General features: G+C 36.8%; 1 protein-coding gene across 4 annotated transcripts in view; it reads left to right on the forward strand.

The window, feature by feature from the left end:
• SMOC2 (SPARC related modular calcium binding 2) overlaps positions 1 to 25,127 on the forward strand; it is a 139,520-nt gene that overhangs the window by 91,349 nt on the left and 23,044 nt on the right. For all 4 annotated transcript variants that reach the window (XM_036381108.2, XM_036381110.2, XM_036381112.2 and 1 more), the window contains exons 8-9: positions 5,218 to 5,404; positions 12,791 to 12,873. In XM_036381108.2, the coding sequence (XP_036237001.1) occupies positions 5,218 to 5,404; positions 12,791 to 12,873 (270 nt within the window). The remainder of the gene's footprint in view (positions 1 to 5,217; positions 5,405 to 12,790; positions 12,874 to 25,127) is intronic.

The raw sequence follows: 25,127 nt of genomic DNA on the forward strand, positions 1-25,127 counted from the left end.
TACTCCTCTAGAACTTGCTTATCACTTTTGGAGGTATTTTTGTTCACAGGTTTCTTGTTACCTGCTTTCTGTATGGGACACCCAGCTTCCAGCCCTAATAAAAGATCCATTTACCCTGAAAACTAGGCTGTCTAAATTGCCTTTTCATAGCCCATTATGATAATGAGAAAAGGAGGCAGAAGGAACCAACTGAAAACAGAATTTCTTGGAGTGGATTCTGTTTGTTATATACACATTGTGGGGTTAAGGAAGTTGGAAGGAAATGTTTGTATAGTGGCAGGAAATGTTAAAGTACCATACAGATGCCTCTGTAATTTTCTGCAGATTTGACAACTTGTTCCTGCAGACCACACTGAAATTTAGACATAAGTACAGGTATTTACATTTATGCAAAAAAACCCAACTCAAATTATTTGTAAGCATGAAATTCCACACACTGGGAGAAGTTGTGATAACATACAGCAGAAAAACTGCTTGAATTTCTGAAATAAGGAGCCTGTTACAAGGCTGACAAGATGATTATCCTGACATACATAATACAGCACTTGGTGTTTTAGATGTGCAACAGAAAAATGCACAGTTAAATAGATTGTTCAGGATGACTTTTCCAGAAAAATCACTGCTATTCTCCTCTAGGACATTCCCTAGTAAACATTAATTAACATTTTAGGTAGCCCTCACAGATGAGTAAATGGAGTCTTTAATAAATAAGGATTTACAGTGTTACATCCTATTGCTATTGAGGTATTTTTCTTAAAAATGAACTGAATTAATTTTAATTTTCTTAATTAAATGAAGTTTTCTTAAAAAAAATTCTTGTAAATTAGCTTGATTTATTGAAATCCAGAGTGTTTTCTTAGGGAGGACTGGCAAAAAAATTAACCAAAGATTTTATACAAAACATGAAACTTCTCTCCAAGTTTGTCGACAGCTGAAGTGTGTTTCCTATTGACAGAAGATGCGGCATGGTTGTTTGTAATGGACTGTAAAGGCATCTTAAACCAGAACATGAAAAATTTATTGAGCAACTAATCTTTAAAATGAAAAGGGAAGAAATGGAATAGCACTGTGACATAGGAAGTGGAACATACATCACATCTAAAGCATTTTTTTAACTTGCTCTTTGTCATGAGTAAGAATTTTACTTTGTCATTCAGAAATGGCCATTGGGTAGATGGCACAAAGAGTCTTGATGTAAAACGGGACAAAAAAGTGTATTTCCTTATATGATTGAAATGTCTGCTTTGAATCAGTAATGCTTATAAGCCTAAATTAAAATGTAGTTTGGGTAGGAAATGCAGAAAGGTTTATTAACCTTGAAATAAATTATCCCAGCTAATCTACAGAACTGGCTAACATAATAGACTATGCAGAAAAGAATTTTTTAGCCGTGTTTATATATTTTTAGCCATGTTTCTGTTTTTTACTAAGATGCTTGCACATTATCTCTTTTTTTCTAGCAAGGTAAAATTGAAGGAATTAAGTAAAATAACAACAGTGTAAGCACATTCCTTAAAAAGAAGGAACTGGAGTGTCAGTGCTTTTCTGTTCCCAGAAGGAATGTTATCGTAGTAACACATTCCAGAGAAAGTTTGATGCATTTTAATGAGTAAGGTATTCATTCTACTTTTATTGTGGCATAGATCCTTTTCCATACTGTTCACTTTATGAACTTCTGGCATCCATCTGTTATGGTTCCAGTTCATAGTTGTTGTCAGATTGTTTGGACAAACTGTCAGAGATTTTCTAAGCTAATGACATTTATCACTGGTTCTCTTGAGAAATGAACATTTGTTGACCATGACTCTTCTGACATTACAAAGGCAATTATTTTCAGCAGTATGGTAGCTCTTGTGATAAGAGCTCTTAGCATCACAGGGCTACAGTTGCATCTTTCCACTACTCCTGTTGTTAATAATTGAAAGAAAAGTCTGAAAGTGGATGAATGGCTCCTTCAGACAGGAAATCACACAAAGGATTAATGTTCTGGTTCTGGCAGGCAGGATTATAGATAAGCACTTTAGACCAGTTTTCCTTTAGGTAGGATCAATGTTCTAGTGGGGAAAACAAACAGGGAAGTAGTAATGGTAACACAAATGGTTGCATCAAAAGTGTACAAGACATTAGACTTCAGAAATTAGTCTCTTGGGCAGATGGCCTGATAGCTGACCTGAAGTTCATGAGCCATTGTATAAGGAAGAAAAATGATGTAAGTTATTGTGCACTTTTGTTGAATGAATTTAATAAACTCTGTTCAGCAGATTTGTAATAAGACTCAGTCATTTGGCTTATAGAGAACTGACAGATGTAGTGTTTATCATATTCTTTTTTTTTTCCTAATTTGTTAGAAATAATCTAGATTTTATCTGAAAACTAATTTAAGCCCAGTGATAAGTGTTCCTCTGCTTGTTAACATTTCCTATCTGTAAGGGAAAGATAAGAAATTAAAAGTTTCAAGAAGGGGAAAGTCCTTTATCTTTAAACCTTCATTTGATTACTGCTCAGTCTGCTCAGTTTCCAGTCTCACTTCTGATGTTAAGTTCAAGCAGTCCTCTGACTGTCCCTCCTAAAGCTATAAGCCATGTTTTCAGCCCTCTTGTGACATCTTCCCCAAAATTCTGCTTTCCTGTGCCTCTGAGATTTAAAACCTGACATTTCCTGACCAGAAGAAACATGACCTAGTGCAAAAGATAAAAATTTCTGGCTTGAGCAACAGCTTGTAGAAAATCTTGCCTCAGCAATTCAACCAGTAAAGACCAGTTATCTAAGTCTAACACTGACACCTAAATCACCTTAACAGAGGTGACTGCACTGGCCCATGAGTCAGCAGTGCAGTCCTTCACGGGTTGTTTCAATCAGTAGAAGCTAGAGATTCACAGAAATTAGAGAGCACAGCTTATGTCCACAGCTGAAAAAGTTCATATCTGCTTCTGCACTGGGAATTTTCCATCACACCCACTCTGTTCAGATACATTTTGTTTATCTGGATGACCTGACTATGTGGTCTTTATACACCAGTGTATTTTCTAAACAACGCTGGGAGCATACAAATGTATTTTTCATACAAGGCTGGGTTCTGGGGAGATAAGAATACCTGCACATCTGCCACATTATGTTGATAGTTACAAGGACATAAACCAAGAGAAGGTCACAGTAACTAATGGCATGGTCCCAAGGTTTATCAGTATGAAAAAGACATTCATTTAGTGGAGTTTAAAAAGTAATTATTTCCTCTCTCTCATGGCAGCCGCTTCACCCCATGTGCTCTTTTTTGCCTGATCGTATACAAAACATAAAAAGTGAACAACAAAGCTAAGTGAGGTGTTTTCTAAAGTTGTTACAGCTTGTTATTTGATATTCATCATAATCCAGATTCACTGATGGGAACATTTATTTTGGCTGCTCTAGGAGGATGTTGGTGACAGATTTCTAGGAGGATGTTGGTGACAGATTTCTACTTTGTCAAGCTATAGTTATTTCTGCGAAGGTTTCAATATGCAAATAATTCCTACAAATTCCTACAAATAATTCCGCCTTTTTAAAAGAGTGTTTCTGTCCTTACTACAGTGATTCTCGAAGTACACTTTATTATATAAATACTGGAAATTTGAGAGGTACTCAATCTCTGTTTATGTCAGTGGGTAGACCAAGACAAAAGCATGCAAAATCATCAACTTAGCTTGATACCCTGTTCAAACACTATATGAAACAAAAGAGGAAAAAAAATCAGCTAAAGACCTCCATCTGTGCCTTGTGTAATCAAGCTAGAAAGTGATATTCTCTTTTGTAAAGCCTTTTACATGGATTGGAAAAAAGCACAGTTTTGTAAACAGGCCATTGTATAGATGGAATCGTGTGCCATTTAAAGTATGAAGGTGTTTAGCTTCCTAGCACCTTTTCCCCTGCCACAGAAGTCTTACTGATTTTGGACATTTACATATGCAAAAAGCCTGTCAAGGAGCAGTATTATTCTGTGAATTTCTATTGGTGCCTACAGTTTGCAAAGCATTTTCTGAACTCTGTGTATAAAAGAAAACAAGATTACCCTAGACCTGAAATTTGTTAAAATGTGCTAGAATATTCAGTCAGGATTCAACTTGTTCTTTGTGCCCTGAACTATTAAAAGTCAAAAAGTAAATCCTTTAACTGGTTTGAAAGAAGAGCAAATATTACCCACTTTTTTTTTTTATTATAACATTAAAATTACTGTTCTTTAACTGAAGAGAATCTGTTACTGATTGAAATTTTACTGGCTTGAAATTATCCTTTTAGTAATTTGAACATCTGTAGAGTGCTTAATATTCTTCCTTTTCAAATATTTAATTATTTTTTTCTAATGGATAGTGTGGGAGTTATTCATAAATGTATTTTTAACAATCTAAATTTCACATGATAGGTGATTTTAAAGTCCCTGGAAAAAGAATAGCTTGAATGTATAGTCTTTCTTATTTACTGTCTCTGAAGTTTCACATGTACCGGTTTATTAGTGACCAAAAATCCTCAGCAGAGGTGTTATTTTACTGATTGGTGTAAACTGACAGGCCTTTTCAGGCCCTGTGGTTTCTTCTCTTTCCCCCTTGACTCACAGTTTCATGTAAAGGCTGAGAATGTATAGATATGTAAGTTTTTCACACATTCTGAAAGATTTCAGACATACTGATTCCATGACATAAAATATGTGTTCTTCTCGTGGGTCTTTGCTTTCCAGAGCAAATGATACATTGCCAACACCAGAATCACCAGAAAAGAATGTGGAAGATTTCTCACTGTGTTAAGAGGTTGTTTCAGAACTGGAGAGAATGAACAGAATATAAACATCCAAATGAATATCTAGAAGAATAATTCATTTAAGGAATCCTAAGCAGTTGGATTTTTACTCTTGCCTCTGAAAAGGATCCGTTCATTAGGGACTGTGGATAAGGATGAGGATTTTTTTAAGGTCACAAAGTATATGCTTATCCATAGATTACATCAAGTATAGGAAAGGGGGTGTTCAGAATACTACTAAGACTATAAAATGAAGCAGTTGCATGAAAAGGAAACTAAAGTTTTAAACAATATATAGCCTAAACCAATGTAGCTGGCATTTGAGCTGTAGCAAGCCTTCACAAAGAAAACCCTTATATGCAATCAAAGAAAGGTATAAAATCTGTTTGATAAATTGAGTAGTCTCTTTACATCTATCTTCTTCAGTACTTTTTCTTTTCCATCCAAAAGCATCATCATGTGACCAAGAACTTCAGTCAGCCCTGGAGGAAGCAAAGCAGCCCCAGAAGGACAATGTGTTCATTCCAGAGTGTGCTCAGGGCGGCCTCTACAAACCAGTGCAGTGCCATCCTTCCACAGGCTACTGCTGGTGTGTTCTGGTGGATACAGGACGTCCCATCCCCGGTACCTCAACCAGGTAAGGGAGTACATGTTCAGTTCTCAAAAGCTCAGGTAAGAACATGTCCTAGTCTCCATGAAATATCGTGTAGATTTCTATTGCTGGTGGAATTATGTCATACAGGTTTTTTATAAATTGAAATACTTTGAGACATCAAAAATTAAGGCCAGATGGCCATGGACTCTTTCACTGCAATGGCACTGGCAGTTTGCCATCCTAGCCCTCTTCTTTACTCCTTTTTTGTGCTAGGAATCCAAGACTTGAAACATATAATGAATGATCCCAGAGGAAATCTCACACTCCTTTTCCTGAATATAAAGAGGCAAGTGAGATGGTCTATGACACAAACCACATCCAACCTCAGAAATGCTTAGTTATTTTGTTATTTTTCCAGCAACCTCCTCAACTATTTCACATGATGTTCTTTGATGGAACAACTCCTTGGGAACCCATAGCTAGGAAATATCATTTTAGTGTGTTATTAATAGAAGGTTGGAGTTCAGTCATCTCAGCTGAGCTGGATACATGGTAAATTATTGTAAGCCACATAGTGTAGATGTAGGCAAAGCACATATCAGGTTCCAAAGGATGTTATTTAGGTTGGTTATTGAGGTTTGGCCCTTGTAGAAATGCTATAGAAGCTCATATGGAGCTGGCAGGCAGTATAGGTATCTTGATGCAATCATAACTCTTTTATAACTTAAGCAAAATCTTTTTTATCATTTGCATAAGGTTTGTGAAAGAAACGTGTTATAAGCTGCTTGCTGTAAAATAGTATATTCTTGGGGAGGATTTTTTCATGTATTCTTCAAGTGCTGAGTTATTGCTACCTGTTTATACCATAGTCTAGACTATGCCAATTACAGTGCCATCTGAAGTAGACTTGATGATCTTAGAGGTCTTTTCCAACCTTAAGGATTCTTTGATTTTATCACTTTAAGTCAATGTTGATCAAATGTTTTTGACAAGTTGAGGTCCATAAATGGTCAAAACATAATAGTCCAAATTTGATGCTGAAACTGTAGGATCACTATACCTATTGTATGAGGATCTAAAGATGACTTCTAGAGATTCTAGATACTCCTTTTTATACCCTTTCTCTGTTCTCTACCCCTAGGTTTGTTCACTGTTTTCTTCTTTTTAGTGCCAATCCTTCTTTGAATGATTATCTTAAATAATTTTATTTCCTATACCCTAATTAGAGTCCAAAACATTTTTTTGTGCTCATCAAGCAATGGGGCTCATGCTGTGCTTTTGTTTTTGCTGTGTTTTGAGTTTTGGTGAGGTCTTCTTTTTTTTTTTTTCTTACCTTTTTTTCTCACCTTTACATAAAATTTTTAGCATTTTATTTTGTGCCCATTACCTTTTTTTCTGCCACTGGACATCAGCAAAAAGATTATGACTTCCCTTTCATTATTTTCTCTCTTTGGCTACTTAGAGACAACATTAAGATCCCCTGTAAGCCTTCTCTTCTCCAGGGTGAACATTGTCAGTATTCTTTTCTTACTCTATCAAATGATCCAGGCCCTTAATCATATTTGTGGTCCTTTGCTAGATCCAGTGTGCCCATGTCTCTGTTCTTAGGGGAGCCCAGAGCTGGACACAAGATTGCAGATAAGTCTCATTCTCCCACTGTGAACGAGAGGGCAAGGATCTCCTCCCTTGACCTGATGATAGTATGTTTTCTAGTGCAGCCCTGGAGGCTATTTGCCTTCTTTGCTGTCTTATACTCAGCATCCATCAGAAATCCCAGGTTCTTGCTTCAAAGTTGCTCTCTAGCTGGCTGACCCCATACTGTACTGATGCAGGGAGTTAATCTGTGCCAGGGGCAAGAATTTTGCTTTTTTAAACTTCATGAGATTCCTGCCAACCCATTTCTGCAGCCTGTTGAAGTTCCTCTGAATGGCAGCACAACTGTCTTGTGTATCAGACACTTCCTCCCAATTTTGTATCATCTGCAAATTTACTAAAGTTGTTCCATGTCCCAGTGTCCTGGTCATTAAAGAAGAGGTTAAACAATATTGTTTGACAATAAACAAGCTTTGGGGCACTCCACTGGTGACTGGCTTCCAGTTGAAATGTTTCTGCTCTTCCCAACTATTTGAAACTGGCTGTTCAGCCAGTTTTCAACAAACCTCACTGTTCATTTATCTCATACATACTTCATCAGTTTGTCTATGAGAATGTGCTCAGAGGCAGTGTCAAAAGCCTAGCTGAAATTAAGATAAATTATATCTGCCCATCTCACCTTATCTGTGGGATCTCAGCACATCATTCCTGATGTTCAGAGATGCCAGGAGAACCCTTGGGGGTCTCGAAAATCCTGGAATGTTGCCAAGAGTGTCTGGTGGCTTGATTTTGATCCATCCACAGAAATAACAAGAGTTTGAGGACAAGAGAATCACTTTAGAGTATAAGGTGTAAAATAGACACGTTTAGAAAGTGAAATATAGATTTTAAGGTTTTTAAGTACAGGGGGGTTATGGAGACAAGATGGAGGGATCAGGGCGTGTCTTGTCCTTCTTCTTCCTTCTTCTTGTCCTCCATCTCCTGTGGTGATGTTGGCATTTGGGGATTGGTTTATGGTGAAGGTGCACTTGCCAACATGGGTGAAAAGCATTGGAAAATAAAGGTAAATATTGTGTACGTAGATATTAGTATAAAAAGACATGACCGCCCCGTGGGTGGTCAGAGAGTGCCTGTGACTGCTTGCAGATCAGACCTCTGTTGGGCAGACAGAAAATTTTGTAGATAAGAAATAATAAACAACCTGAAGACCGAAAAGCTGAAGAGTCCAGACTCGTCCTTTAAAACACGTGCCACCCAAGAACCACACTACCCGTGTCGGGGCAGAGACAGACAGCCGAACCCGACACTTATCCACTGAGCAAGTTGCAGAATCACAGGAAGCTGCAGTGTTGGCTAAGTATGATTTTCTCTTCATAATTCCATCCTGACTACTCTCGATCACCTTCTTCTTTTTCATATGGTTTGAAATAGCTTAGGATAGGAGGATTTATTTCATCACCTTCTCAGAAACTGAGGTAGGGATCTCTGGCTTATTTGGCTCTTCCTTGTCTTTCTTGAACACAGAAGTGACATTTTCTTTCTTCCAGTCCCCAGGAACCTTTCCCAGTCAGTAAGACCTTTCAGATATAATAGAGTGGCCCACAAATCAGCCAGCTTCCTCAGCACTTGTGGGTGCATCCCATCAGGTCTCATGGAGTTATGTATGTCCAATTTGTTCAAACAGTCCCTGAGTTGATCCTTCATGACCCAGGATAAGTCTTCCTTGCTATAGACTTAACTACTGCTCTCAAGAACTTGGGATTCCTTGGAAACTGGTCTTACAAGTAAATAACAGGGAGGGAGGTACCATGGAGTACTTCTGCCTTCTCTCTGTTCTTTGCCACAAGATCTCTTATCCCACCCAGCAGCAGGCTCACACTTCCCTTGTCTTGTTTTTGCTGCTCAAACACATGTTGGAAGTTCTTCTTGTTGCCTTTATGCTCCTTACCAGATTCCCAACCCCATCTCTGCACACTTGAATAGTGTCTGTTTATTCCTCCTGTATCAGCTGAACAATTGTATGCTTCCTTTTTAAATGTGAATTTTGTTAGGTGCACTTTGTTCATCTGTGTGGGCTTCCTGCCACATCCTGCACATCAGGATGAACCATTTCTGAAACTGAAGGTGATGATCCTTAAAAATCAACCACCTTGCTTTCTGATTAATATGTATAGTGTGCATGCAGTATGTACCATTTTGGCTCCTACCATCATACAGACTGGAATTCTAGGCCTTCTCAACCCCTTGATGAATCACCTATGGACCTAGAAGTCCATAGTCTCTGTCAGTCTCTGTCTCTTTTTTTCCCGTTTGGTCTGCTGGGCTCTTGGTTTTGGCAACTACACAGTCACTCAGCTATGGGAGGAGACGGCAGGAAGACCTTTCACTGTGCTGCATGTCTCAAGGATGAAAGGCTGGAAAATTGGATACAATCTTTCCATGCATATGGTTTAGACACGAAAGTGCTCTGCCTGATGACTGATACTAAAAAGATCAGCTGCTATGTTCTTGACCATTTACTTAAGGTCAGTCCTCAGTGAAGCTCTGCAGAAGTAAAATTTAGTGATATCCCCAAAGAGGACATTTCTGAGCACAGATGGGTAAGGAGAGTACTCAGTTTTAGGAATTTCATACTAAATAAAGAATGACTGGTGTATTTAGGAATCTACAGTCTTGGTAAACAAGCAGGTGGGATTACTTCCTGTAGTTTAAGAGGAATGTCTAGACCTCATTTCTGAGAAATACTTAGATGGGCTGGAATCCCATTAATTATTTGTTGATTTTAATTAATTTTCTTTTCTGTATTGATAAAACTAAACTTTTTTTTTCAGGGAGAGGGAACTAAATGGGAACCAGAATATAATGAGGAATATATCCTTGTCTTTTTGTAATTCTTATAGAATGGAAAGATGGAATATGTGAGTCCTTCCTAGTTTAAACAGCCAGAGGCTTGTGCAAAATTTGGTGTACTGTCTTTCAGTTTTCCACTTCAAAATACAAATCAAAGGATCTTAAAACTCTGCCGCAGGAACTGATATCATTAGTACTCCTGATAGCAAGATGGGTGCATAGCATACAGAAATCTCTGTTCTGCAGATAAGGGTCAAATTGCTAAGGGACAACACTGAAGGGATAGACAGAACCAGAAAGCTATTGCCAGAACAGCTCAACATTCTGCTTGTTATTTGTTTTGAATGTACTCATGAGAATGATATTTGTCATATTATAAGGTTCTGAACACCTCAATAAATGGTAATCATGCTACATAAGACCCTCAAAATGAAGGGAAGTTATTAACACTCACCTTCTAATACACTGTCATCTGAAAAAAAGAAAAATCACTTGTCAGTGAAGGTATTTCAGAAAAAAAGAAACTCATTCTAGATTTAAAATGAAGGTATGTCAATGAAGAATCCCTCTAGGACATTTAAGACAGTAAAACAAAAGAAATAGGTGAAGTTGTGGAATAAATCTGGATTAAAAGGAGGTAATGCATTTAAAGGCTAAAAACAACCATTCCCACAAAAGTGTCAGTGTGGTCCTCACCAGCTGGACACAATACCTCTTGGAAATCACAGCATGAACCTCAGCCTTTTGGCTCAGTGGGGACCATGGGGCTGAGTTCTGACGTGTGACTTTTTTTAGCAACTAGGATCTCGTGCAGAGTAAACCCCAAACTTGCACAAGATTCTCTAAACTTAAAAAGGAACATGACAATCATCTGTTTCATGAAGCTGCCCTCATTGTAGAATCCCTATGGAAGTCTCCATCCTCTACTGCTTTGTACACCTCAGTAAATCTCAGTGCTTCCCAGCAGACTGATCAGAGGTATAAAGCAGTCTTCCTAAGCCCTTGCCAATTCTAGATATACATTTACTGTTAGGGATTCTTTCCCCTTTTAAATTCAAAAGAGTAACTTGGGATGCCTTTTAACTACACTATTTTTAACCTGTGCTCCATTCTGACATACTATCCTGTTCCCACTCTTTCTTCATGAAAACTGAGGCAAGTCTGTTTTTCTTATCAGTTTTTAGCATAGCTGTTCCTATATGGTAAACTTTAAATGACTTGTTTTCTTTCTTCAGTTGCTTTAAAGAGTTAAACATAGACTTTTCACATTGCAGCATTTTAACACCTATCAGGCTTTTATAGATTTAGCTTGTATATGATGGACTATGTGTGTATTTAACAAAAATATCAGCCAAAAGGGTAGAAGATTAGAGGCCAAAAAATGAAATGTAGGCACAGAGCAGCCACAGTAATGGAAGAGAAGGAGGGGAATGCAGAGTCAGGTATCAGATTAATCAGGGGCCAGGCTGTTTGCCAGATACTGCATTAGTGGGTATTGCTCAGAGACTTCCCTTTCACTGTTTTCTTGGCTGATTGAAGTGGTCATCCATCAAGTATATGAATCCAACCCGTGTTATCAATGCACCTTCTATTTCTGCCATTCTTTAGGGTTAACAAGAGTCTGTAGCTCTCCCATGTCCATAAAAACAATTCTGTACCTTCTTGCAGCAGCCAAAACTTGGTGGGCTAGTAGTCAGTTTCAACAGGTGGTATAGAAATAAATTAAGCACTCAAAGGAAAAAATAATATTGCAGCTCTCTCTGCTGCCTGATAATTAAGAGCAAAATATTTAGGCATTGTTTTTAGAAGCAGTCTGACCTGAATCTAGGACATTGCCACCATTCAATGTTTTTAGAAATATTTTCGTTCCAAAAAAATTGGATTAGTATAATTTAATAAGAAATCTAAGTATGCCACGCAGTAAATGTGCTTTTGGTGAAGTTGGAGAAGGAAAACTTCAGTTATATAAACTATGAAAGAATCTAGAATCAATTCAGTGAACAATATGTGCACACACATGTATATAGACATGATGCATGTTCATTTAACTGAGAATTGAAACATTCTCTGAGGTGCTACCTGCTAACTCCTGCAACTTCAGTCTGCTTTAGGACAATAAAGTAAAAATTTCTCAGAAAGAGACTCTGTTGAGGTGAGTGAAAAACCACCATGCTTTGATAGTGGGACATGGAAAAGGAGGTGAGATTCAGCAACAGATGTTCCTCCCATGCCTCCTGGTCTTGCATAAAAGATTGCTAGTGGTGTTACATAAGTCACTGTTTGTTGGAAGTACAAATAGCAGAATTTCTTGTTAACAGTTAGACTAACAAACTGACTTTAAGTAAACTCAGCAAACATAGAAGAACCAGAATATTCCAGTAGCAGGTGGAGATTCAGTCTTCACAATTCACTTCAAGCAATTCCAGCCCAATTATCTTCCTTCTGGAAATACTATCACTTTTGCACTCTTGTTCAAAACATAACCCTTCTTACTTAAACTTTTTTGAGGTGCAGTAGTCCCTAACTACAGTACCTGCCTTGCTGTGATTTTGTTTCTTTGTTTCTCTGGTGTTTCCCAACATGAATACATGAATACTGTCTGTGGTATTGTTTATGACTTTTTTTTTTTTTTTTTTTTTAGGGGGGAGACAGCGTCTTTTTTTTCTTTATGTCTGTGGGGTTTCTTTTCTATACTTTTCAAAATAATTTTTATTTTGTATTAATTTATAGCAGTTCTTTAGTTTTCCTCCCAGTAGAATGGGTTTTAGAAGAGAGAATATTTTTTAGCTTGTTATCAACTCCAGGAGAATAAAGATGGTTTCTTTGAGGTAAGTGAAGACAGATAAGTTTACATTGCCCTCTGAATGAAAATGTGGGCTTATTCCCTAAATACAAGAAGGTATGAAGATTAAAAAATTTGAAATGAATTAATTCTTAATCCTATTAACCTTGGCTGATTTTATTCTCTCCCTGTTTGTTCTTTAGGTATGAACAACCTAAATGTGATAATGGTGCCAGAGCTCACCCAACAAAAACAAAGGATTTGTACAAAGGGCGCCAGCTTCAAGGTCAGTGAAACGGATAAATTTAAGTTTATGCATTCCAGTGCATAAACTGGAATGTTCACTACAGTAAATTAGAAAGCAATTCCTTACACTGTATCAAAACAGGGTATCTTTTAGATACCACTGTATTGATTTGCCACTGACTGAAGTCTTTGACTTTGGAGCAGTGTAAGTCAATATGGGTCTTGGGATCTTGTCAGAGAAAGTAAGGCTAATTTTAATCAGTAGTTTAATGGCCATCACATTTACTTACTGGAATTATTATTTGCTGCTCTCATATCGGGGAGATCAGCAAATACATCCAGGATAACTCAACCTATGCTTCATAATCCTTGTTCTAGCAAAATCCATGGGAAATTGGCCTCCATCTTCAAATCAGTATCCATAAATAATATAATGGATACATAAATAATGTATCCATCTTACTTTTCTCCAAGCGTATCTTTTTCAGTTTACCTCACAATAATACTTCTTGAAATGATTCTTTGTTAAAGGAAAAAATGGTGTTTATTAGAGTTTTCATTTTTTTACACTTTTTATAATCATGTGAGAGATCTTATCTGTGGATAGTTGAGCTTCACAGAAGTCAGTAGACTTCCTTAATTTTTGAAATGACCTTTTAGTATGCTTGAATAACTTGAGGAGTAGCAGGTTTAGTGATATTGCAAATTATGAGAGAATTATAAGTCACTGTCAGCCATTGTAAAGAACCAGAAGGTAAATAATATGTGCAGATCTTTCATGTAATGAAAAATAATCTAGTTTGGTCAGCCAAAGAAACATTCAGACAATTCTCAAACTATGCCCATCAGTGCTGAAATGCATATTGAGTGAACACATAAATGCTCTCTGTCATGAAATAAACTTAATTACAAGGTGTAATTAAAAAAACCCAACTAGATATAACTCTAAGTTGTGTTCTATATAAAAGCTAATCAAAAGACCTGGTTAAAGATGCCCTGCTTATTGTAGGGGGGCTGGAGAAGATAACCTTCAAGGGTCCTTTCTAACCCAAATTATTCTCTGCTATTTACAACTCCATGGAAAGCAGTGGAAAGTTAGCCACCTTCAACAAATTATTTCACACAACACTTGCATAGTTACAGAGTTGGATGGTTACTTGATTTTATGGGTTTTTTTTCTGAATGGAAAGAACTTCACTTAGAAGACATTATAGCAGAGCAGAAGTTGAAGAAACAAGTTTTGCAGTTAAAGATATCACTTACTGGTCATTCCTACCTTTTGGACTCTTAGAGTAGGAATGGGCAGGTGAAGGTTTTTAAGATTGGATATATCTATTTTTTATCTAAACTGCTGATGTTTTCATACAGTACAGTAATAAAGATTTATCCAAAATCAAGATACAAGTGAAATTGTTAACAAGAATTTTCAATGCTGCAAGCTCCTACTTGATAAATTAATTTTCATTAAGTTAGGCAATGGTATATTGATTTTCTTTTTTTTTTTTACATTATAGTATCTTGCATTATGTGTGCTTTAGTCAAAAAACCACTACAGCAATGCAAGCCTATAAGTATTGTAATTGATATGTATGACATTGATTTGCTCTCTCTCATGTTAGGTTGCCTAATCTTTGACTTCCAAATGCCTTGTGTTATTTTAAAATAAGGCAAATACCAAAATTTTTTAAATACTTATAGATTAACTAGAAGAATCTCCTATTCTGCAGCAGCATGGAATAAGTACGTGTCTGTAGAAGTAATGGGAGAAGAGGCTGCTTCCCAGTTGCAGTTGTGTTAAGATTATTATTTTTTTCTTTCTCTCCCTGTAAGGCTAAATGCACAAGTGCTTTTGCCAATAAATGGCAAATTTATTTCTTATCATGAAAGCACTACATTGAGGGAAATTAATCAAATTTACTTTAGACAATTTTTTGAAAAAAAGGAGGTTGAAAGATGAGCTTGTACAAGTATTCACACAAAGTTGTGTGAATAGCTAATATGAATCAACTTTTTAATAGCCATGAATCACTGTTATTCAGGTTTTTCTGTTGTAAGCAGCCTTGCAAAGGCATGTTTGCATCTGTGTTGTCTAAATTTAAATATAGAATATAATTGCTGAGTGGTGCCAGGACTGAATAAAGAAAAAAACTAGGTTAATTGGAGTCTTACTTTTAAGGAATAAAACATTTCTGAAAGGATGGGTTTGCTTGATTTGCTGATTAGAGCCACCAGTAGCCCTTGGTGAAACCATTCTGACTACCTGCCATGTAAAATCAGGAAGATTTTAAAATAATTACTTTGCTGCTATGAATGATCTTAAATGGGGTAAACCCTACACGTAGATCCTCAAGTGGATTAAATTGGCATGGTTCTGCAGCTTCACTGATTTATACCATCTGAAAATTTGAACCAATTATATGTTAAGCCAAATATTTTTAGCAATAATTTGTAAGTAAACTAAGAAACAGTTTTTGGCAAGCACTGATACCTTGTTAAAGCAAAATTGTGGCAGATAAGCGTCTCTTGGAATCAACAGCAAAATTCCCACTAATTTAAACCTTCACGTAGGTCACTAAGGTAACCTAATATAAAGCATCTGAAGCTGAAGGCTAGTCTAATGTTTGTAGGGACGATCCAAGCCACCTGTATCTCTTAGTTTGGACTGGAAGTTATAATAATAATAATAATAATAGTATTAATTATAATAATTCTTCCCATTAGATTTCTAGCCCTTTTTTAAAGCCAAAGCATTTTTCTGAGGTTACTTGCGGTTATGATCCTTCTCAGAAACTGGTTATTCCAAGATAATGAAATTGAACTGAAAAAGGAGTATAGAGAATGTCACATACTATCGAAACAAAAGGGTTTTTTATTTTTCTCAGAGTTTTCAAACATTTGTATTTTGACCTTTTATTCTCTTCTGTGTTATACAGTAAAATGGAATCTCTGTGATGTAAGGTCTTGATTAGTTTTTTCCATACTTTGGATTACTGGCGTGTTAAAGAGGAATTCATTTTTCTACATAAGCTGATCAAGAGCATTTAAAAGGATTTAGCCTGAAGGCTAGTTAAGCAAAACATATAGTATGATGAAATGAGGTGTAGTTGCCCCTGTAAGCTTCCTGTTTATAAAGCTAGTCTTGCCTCTGCTCTAAGCAACCTGGAAGAAAAGGACTTTGGTGTGTAAGAGAGCAAGACTTGATAGCATACTGAGACACTGCCAGACTACTCAGATAATTTGTCTCCTGGGCAAATCCTTTTCTTATTTAAAAAGTATGCATAGAAAGCAAGTCTCTGGTTTAGGCTCTGCTGTGTGTGAGGGCTAGATAAACTTTGGATAGTACTTAATAAGATTTAAGATTTTTGTATTCTTACCTGATTTGGGAATTTATCTTATTTTCCTGCAATATGATTTTCATTACCCAGACCTGAAATTTGAAAAGCAAATAGAAACATTTTTAAAGTATTCTGGGAAATGTCATTTTGATCACATAATATTTTTTAATTAGCAGTACCCTTATCTTTTCTGCAGAAAAAAACCCCCACAAAACTGTTGTGCAGAAAAAAACCCCCACAAATGAGTAAATGACACACAAGTTTCAGCAAGGGACACAATGTGAAGCTAGATTTTCAGACTTTACTGGGTTGCTATGGTTTTGTCAATTTAAGTCAGACCACTAATTTTGTTTACATTTTATTTTGGTTTGCTTAAGTTTCTCCATTTCTTTAACATGATGTGGGTTTTTTTGACGTTCCTACAGTTGTGATACTTCATTTCATGCAAAAGAATAATTTGAGAGGGGAAAGTATAGTTTGGAAATGACAGTGCCTCGAACAGTAATACAGTATACTGACTTGGGTCAATGTGCAGAGGTAGTAAATCAGTCTACTAAAAGTCTTGAAAGTCTCCCTTTTTAATTTTCTCTAAATAGCACAGCTCTTCACTGTTGAATATTTTGTTTTCCTGAGATACTGATCTCAGTTTGCCTTGATGGAAGTAGCATGCTTCCATTGCATTCATGTTCCTGTAGGTTTTACTGGTGATGTAAGATCAGCATTTCACTCCTATTTCTGTCCTTACTGGTAATCCTTCACTTCAGTTGATTATCATAACAATTTTTGATTCTAGACCATTTCTCCTAAAAAGGTGAGTATTTCAGGGTTTTGATAGCACTGAGTTAAGGAGCATCTGAAAGGTTTTTATTGTCCAGGGTCTATTTGGTGGCACAAGAAGGATCCAAATTAGTTTTGCACAGCCTCTGTGAGACAGATTTTGATTTCTTTGTGCCCCCTTTTCCCCACAACCTTTTCCCCACAACCCAAATCCAAAACTCAGCACTTTCCATCCAGGGCCTAAGCTCTGTTAGTCGTGGTACTCTGATGGTCTACAGTTTAAGTCAAACTTAGAACTTTATGACTCAATTGAAATGTCTTGACAGAGGTCTCTTGTATAGTTAATCAACTTAATAACAAAACAAAAAAAAATCCCTTAAAACTCTTCCTTAAATATAAAGTACAAGTTGTTTTCTAATTTCATAGCCTACTACTGATTCAGCTCTTGTTTTGAGCTATGGGTGTTCTTGAGCTTAGTTTAACCTTGGCATTCAAGTAGTTAATATTTTCTCCTGCAAATCATGCATAAGAGCAGTTTAGCTCATCTGTTTATTTAATTTTTGTGTTACTTAAGAGAAACAAAAATATTCTAACTGCCCAATTCTCTTCCTATTGTAATGGCTTTATTTACTGTGTTTCTGATGGGATAATCCTGCACTGACCCTGAACAGTTTATGTTTTGTGGAGCAAAACTTATGATTTAAGGTATGGGGGAATTATATGTGGATAAGTACAGTTTACTTTTGGTTGTTGGCAGTATATCTTTTTCCAAAGTTAAAGGGAAATAGTCGGAAGCACTCAAACCACAATGATGCAACACCCACAGCCAAACAGCCATCATATGAAGTGTCTCACTTCAAAGGCATCTTAAAAAAAAAGGAAAGTGATAGAGGCTTAACTGCCTTTCCTTTTGAGGTTCATTCTAGCATGCAGTAGTTCCACTTTTGACCATGACTGCATCAGGTTTTATAAGGTGCCAGAGAATTTCTCAGCTAAAATACTGAAGTACCACCTCTGCCCTACCTCATCTAGCTTAATCTGTTTCCACATAGTCCTTTGTTTCCTCAGTGTAGTCTGTACCAACACCAAGTAGAAACTAATCCTGCCTTATTTCACATTCTTAAATATTTGAATGACTAAAACTTTCTTTTTTTTAAAGGCATCAGATAAGGCATAATGCAAATTTTTAACATGCCTGCCTCCCCATGAGCTTCAAATTGTTAGGTCAATTGGCATGTAACTGTTTTCCCATTAGCTTCAAATTGTTAGTCAATTGGCATGTAACTGTCTCCACTGAGCTGTGATTTAAAAGGATTATATTTTTATGATGTAACCAGCTTTCTGTCTGCATGAGCTAATACTCAAAGTACTCCTTTCTGCTATTGAATCTTAAAGCTCTGAGTAGTCAACCAACCACTTGAAGTTGCTGGCTGTTTTGAATGAGCTTGTAACCATTGCTCTGAGCTCTGTGCTGTTCTATTTTCCAAGAGTTACTTGGCAAAAAGACTCTGCACAGAGCAGAACTTCCTAAATAATGACTATGACCAGGAAATGTTGGTTCAAATCTGGTGTGAGCCTTTATGACAGTGAAGCGGTGGCAGAGCTGAACAGCTGCGTGGTGAGTTGATGGAGGGGAGCTGCCTGGAGCATGGTGGGGTCTGCAGGGAGGATGTGAGGCTCAACAGTGAGGTACAGCTCCCAGAGCTGGAGGTTCGTGATGGAAGCAGAGTGAAGCCCCCATAATCCAAAAGAAAACAGCTAGTGACATTCTAATTAGAATTAGAATTCCAATTAGACACCCTCAAGTCTGTGGGCTCAGAGAGGGTGCAGTGAGAGTAATGAGAGAGCTGGCCAGAAGAGCTTCCCAAGTCACTTCCAGTCATTTACCAGCAGTCCTGGTTAACGGGGGAAGTCCCAGAATTACCAGAAGGTAATTAGCAAATGTAACACCCATCCATGAGAGGGGTTGAAAGGATGATCTGGGAAACTAAAGGCCTGTCATCCTGACCCTGGTACCAGGGAAAGCCATGGAGCAGATCATCATGAGTGCCATCATACAGCATGTGCAGGACAACCAGGGGATCAGGCCCAGCCAATGGGGCTTTATGAAAGGCAGGTACCAGAGCACCCTAATCTTCTATGGCAAGATTACTTGCTTAGAAGATGAGGGAAAAGCTGTGGTTGTTGAATAACTAGACTTCAGTAAAAGGTGCTACACCATCTTCCACAACAGTCTTCTGGAGAAATTGAGTCTTTTTTGGCTTGAACAGATGCACTTTTTACTGGATTAAACACTGGTTGGATCGTTGGGCCAAGAAAATGGTAGAGAATGGAACTAAATCCAGTTGATGGCCAGTAACTGGTGGTATTCCCCAGGACTCAGTATTGAGGTTGGTCTTGTTTCATATCTTTTATCAATGGTTTGGATAAGGCAATTTAGTGCATCCTCAGTAAGTTCGCAGATAACACCAAATTAAATTAGATGGAAGTGTTTTTCTGCTGGAGGCTCTGCAGAGAGATCTTGACAGGCTGGATCAGTGGGTGGAAGACAACCTCATGATGTTTAGTCTCCCAGTGGGAATTTTAGCTCCAGAGGGAGGAAGTCTTGCAAGTTATTTTTCAAGGCTCTGCAGATCACATTGATTTCCTGCATACCTTCTTCTATTCATCTCCTCATCCTGATTTGATTAATAATAATCTGGCCACAGTTCTTCATACTGCTTTAATTTTGCCTCAGTTTGTAATAATTTCTTATCAAAATGAATAATCACACAAACTTACAGTAGAAATATTAATATCTGAAAAAAATAATCTCAAGCACATAACCCAAGAGCTACTTAATGTGCAAATTTGCCTATAAAAATTACAGTGAAAGCATTTGTGTTACTAGTAAAATGCCAGTGAAAGACGCACTCTTTCACAGCTAACAAAAGAGAAAAGCTTGCTAATTAAAGGTGGTGCTACTGTCTCAGCAATAGCATTTCATTCATTGCTCTACTTAATATTAACCTATAATTTTATGTTAATTTTAAAGGGCTATATTAGAACTAATAAACACTGACTTCATTTGCTTCACAGCATTTGGCTGTGCCAAAGAATATATATTCTGTTTCTCACCTCACTTGTTGCTGTCCTCCTTTTCCAAACAAACACATGTTTAAGGACAGCAGTCTTGCCTGCTGTCAGTGTGAGCAGTGAAACACCTCCAGGAGAACATGCCCAGAAGGGAGAAGGTTCTCCTGTATCTGGCTGGTTTCCCAGGAGGTTGTCTCACACCAGCTGTACAGTTACATTTAATCCATAATATTATATTTACTCTCCTTCTATATTTTTTCCTAATAGTAAGGAGACAAAGAAGGAAATGAATTTATTAAATACTTCAATACAGAGACTAGTCTAATCAAGAAATCCAAAAGAAACTGCAAAACAGTACATTTTAAACATTTTTGTTTCTTTTAATAAGGTCTCTGCAGAAAATACATGTGAGGATTAAGAAAATCAAGATACCTTCCCTCTTTTAAAGACAGTCTAAAGTTTACAGTGAAAATACCACAGACCCTTTAAAAACAGCTCCAATTATGTTACTGTAGGATACTGAGGTAGTGTCTATGCCTAGTATAAAATCCTACAATAAGCAGAGTGAAACTTTGATCACACTGGAACCTAAAAGGAATTAAAGAATTTGCCTCATTCAACAAACTTTAATGCTGTATTCTTGAAACTACAAGTTCAAGAAATGCTTTTAAAAAATATTGAAATAACCTCTGTTGTAGTGAAGACATAGCAGAGGTATCTCATAATAATAATGGGGCATAATAATAATAATGTGGAGCATTATTATTATAATAATGTGGGGCAACTGGCTTGTAATAATAATGTGGGGCAACTGGCTTGTAGCTCTTGTGTAAGCAGTAGGAAAAAACCAACACCAGCAGGGAAGATTGATATAGAATAACTTCAGTGTTTTCTGCCAGAATGCCTGCAATCATTATCATCTTGCAATCTAAAAGCTGTCAAGAAAACCTCATATTAACTGAATGGAAAAGGTGAAAACCTTTTAGTGTGCCAGGGCTGTAATCATAATGAAAAATGACACCTGAATCTTATCATGACAGTGAGTGGGAGTCACATAATAAGACACTATTTCCTCAAAGGCACATGGTATAGGGCTTCTACTTTATAATCTGATAGAGTAAATTGAATAAAAACATGCCAAGGATTTGTAACACTGTTCCTTCAAAATGGATCTCTTGTTTTTTTGTGTTTTCATACTTGGATACAAGTTCTCCTTGATTATGTGGCAGAAACAGCTCTCATGTTTAATCTGTGGACAGGGAAAAATAAATATTTTCATTTCAGATTGAATGTATATGTGGAGCTAAATTTTCAAAAGGGAACAGCAATGGTAAGGCATTTATTCTTTGTGTTTAGTCACTTGGAGAAGTCTTCCAGTTTTCAAATAAAATGAGCACTTCAATATCTGTGAGTTCAGTGGGGATTTTCAATTCCCAGCAATTATGAAAATATCCTGTACTTACAATAAATCACCCTAGAAATTTTTTGATTTTCATCAAACAGTGACTTTTTGAAATGCAGACTTAAAAGGCTAGGGCTTGTGAAAATTTAAGCCAGTGCAAGCCTTCCCACTTACTAACATTTTGAAAAACTTAATGTGTAATACAGTAATAACATCAGTCATTACTCAGCTGAATAATGACTGAAAGTGTCAAGCAATAAGCCTAATTTACTTGTCAAGGAAAATGAACAAGATGTAGTCATTAAGTATATTTTTCTGAAGAAAATATTTTTGTTTTAGCCTCCAAAAGGCTTTTTTGTGTAACCTCTTGCAAAAGGGCAAAAAATTTCCTCCTCAAGGGCTTTTAGTTGTGGAGGCCTAGAAGTTGTACTCAAACAAGGAATAACATTGCATATTTAAAAACACTGAAATAGTCTCATATGCACTACCATGTAGTGGATTCAGCCTGCTGCAAAAAATAATTACTTTGTTTACTTTTGAGAAAAAGGCTGTCTCTGATAATCAGTCCATTCAATGCTCATGTTTTCTAAATACCAGCATAGCTTATCTGAGACCGGAGGAACTGATCACCAATAGAAGAGCATTGCACATCTCACTGAGGTTGACTTCATTTTACAAAGTAAAATATCATTATTGAACATAGTTTCTGATTGAGGCTCAAAAGTAATGACAGGTTTTGTCGTCCTCATCATAGCAGATCAAAGACATGATTAATTTCACATGCTTTGTCTTGGTAAGGAAGTGCTGCAACCTCGGTGCAACCACAGATAGAGGATGTCATACCTGTCGTTGTTATTATGGAGAACCTGCAGACAGAGATGAGCTTGGAAAGACTGTGCTTAGTGCTGTTAATTGTTTGCCTCACAGCAGTTTATAGTTGTATAGTCTGGGAGACCAGTGTTCTGGGCACTGAACAAATTACAGAACAAGAAGACAATGCCTGGAAAATTCACAGTCGAGCTGATTGCAAAGCCACTCGGACAATGGGTGGACAGATGCCATCAACTGGAGAGCCAGTGAAAGTTCCTGCCAATTCCTCAAAGTGCTTCAGTCTGCCAGCATGTGTCACCTTCATTTCACACTGGCTGAGCTTAAGCCACCTGGCTTCCCTCCAGGTCCTTCTTCACATCAGGTATTTAGCTTGCAGAGAAGGCATTTTTCTGGGCTCAGTGAAGAGATGTAGAATAATTCTCTTTTTCACAGGAATGACATTTTACATGATACTATCTCAGTGTTTTCCAAATAGATGGTGTTACTCCTTGGTTAAGTACAGCTTATAGGCCTCCAAAACTGAGGGCCCTCAAGAAAGAAATGAAATCAAACAAACATCTGGGAAATCTTTCAAAGGATTCAGAATGCTTCACAAGGTTCAGAAATTTGCTTCTCTCTAGCTCAGCAGGAGTGCTACTGTTCATAGATTCCTGATGTTAGCATATGGCAAAAATCCGTGAATAATTTTGGGAAATAAATTAGTCACAAATTTTGCCCTTTACGTTTGTGAAGTTCTTGAATTTGCTTGCTATCTAGAAATGTTTTCTGGTAAGGCTTTTTTTCTCTGTAAGTCATCCACAAGCAACTCATTGTAAATATTCCTAAAGTACAATCCATGACCTGCTGAACCCTGATCCTGCAAACACTTACTTGCATTCTTCTTGTGATTAGTTCAATTAAAATCAAAGAAACTTTTACATGTGGTTGTAAAGTTAAGCCCAGGCATAAGTGTCTGTAGGATGAGGGTTTAGGTTGTTCCATAACCTTTGATATTCTATGGGCTATGTAGTCTCTGATTGTTAAATGAGACACAGCCAGCCAGAACCAGTGCAAAATCAGGGGTTTTCAGTCCCTGGGTATTATTCCTGTTCTCTAACTCTTATAGAATGCAAGTCTTACGAGTCTGAGGTTTGGGTTCCTTGAGTACATAATCCAGATTTGCTGGTAGTGTTCCAATTTGAAATTAGCTTTGGAACACAGTTCAATGCAAAGCAATGGTCATTGAATCAAATTAAGAAGCAGAGTGAATATTCATCAGCTTTTTTTATGGCTTCTTAATCACTACAGACCCTTCTGTGCTGTGAACTTTATAATGGGGAAAAGTACTGATAAGCGAATTCCTAGGCTTTGTAGCCAAACAAATGGAAGTTATAATGGAAAATGTCTACTAGAGCTGAGCAGCAGATTTGTCTGCAGAAAATAAACCCAGAGTTTGAAAATTCACCTGGCTCACTGAGGAGAAAAGCAGAATCTAGGAATAGCTCTTGACTAACATATTCAGCTACATAGCTAGTAGTAGTAGTAGTTAGCTATAGTACTTTGTATACTATACATCTGGTGGTGAAAAAAACTAAACAGCTATAAATAAATATGAATTTAACTCACAAATTGCATTTGGCATTTGGCTCTACAATCTCACTTGCTATTATTGCTGTTTCTCTCTCATTTTCATCAAGCAGGAAGGCATCATAAAGAACTCCATTAGTTGTGCACTTATATGTGCATCTAAGTATAATCAATAATGAACAGAGTTACTCTTTCATGCATGCTGGAAATATCCATATCATAATTTCAGTTCAGAAAAGTAATATTTAAATGGTCACAAAACAATATCTCTGAACTACTGAAAATAAAAGATTGCTGGTTTTTTATTAGGATATTTAGCACATATTTCTACCCTTGGAAATTTTTCAGTGTATCTGGTGCTTGTCCTTTAGGCTTTGAATGCAGAAAGTTAATTGGGAGTTATTTAGAGAAGGATTTTATTCGTTAGAATTTTTGTCTCTCTCTGAGATGTGTATAGCTGAATTCACACTATCAAAGAAAGAGCTGGTAGGATGCAAAAATATTCCTAATAAAATGTTCTTAAACTCTCTGAAATATTTATCAAGAGAGTTTTGGATTCTTTTTTCCCAAAATAACATGTACTTGCACAGGGTTTAGGAAGGTGCATTGATGTATAGTAATTTCTTCTCGTGCTTTTTGAGTTATGTGTGCTAGTAATTTCATCACACAGGAATAATGTGTTTCTGATTTATCTAGATTAGAAGTGTTTATATGATAACTAACATAGCCCTAAATTTAAATCTGTATTAATACTAAAATTCACATTTACAGACAGAGATGCTCTTATGCCTCTCAACTCACACTCCTAGGAAAGGCTCATAAACAGGTTCTACTTACAAATGTGTTCCATATATATTCTCAGTAGTTTTCTCATGTTTTGAAATGAATCAAAGTGATTCTGCGAGCTGTATCCTATCTCTGCTGTTTGTAATGAATTACTGTGATGCACCTTACAGAAAGAAATCACAGTTTTACTTAGCCTCACTCAAGTTGACTCTATTATACAAAATAAGAACAGTGTTTTTGCTATGAGAAGTTTGAAATTCACGGTGTCATTGTATTAAGAATAGAAAAAGTAAATACATATTTTGCCAATAGTTTCAATAGTTGATATCATTGAGATGATTACATAGATAATTTCTTGAAAGTAGGTTTGTAATTGTATGCTTGGCAGTTACTTGCTCTAAAGATGAATTTTATTTTATTTAATCTCTGAAACTGTTGTTCAAATTCTACTTCTAATTCATTACTTTGAATTGAAAATAGTCTCAGTCTTAGGGTGTAAAATGGTATAAAGTAAACCAATAA

Source organism: Molothrus ater, chromosome 3 (genome assembly GCF_012460135.2).
Source record: "Molothrus ater isolate BHLD 08-10-18 breed brown headed cowbird chromosome 3, BPBGC_Mater_1.1, whole genome shotgun sequence".
NCBI classification, from domain to species: Eukaryota; Metazoa; Chordata; class Aves; order Passeriformes; family Icteridae; genus Molothrus; species Molothrus ater.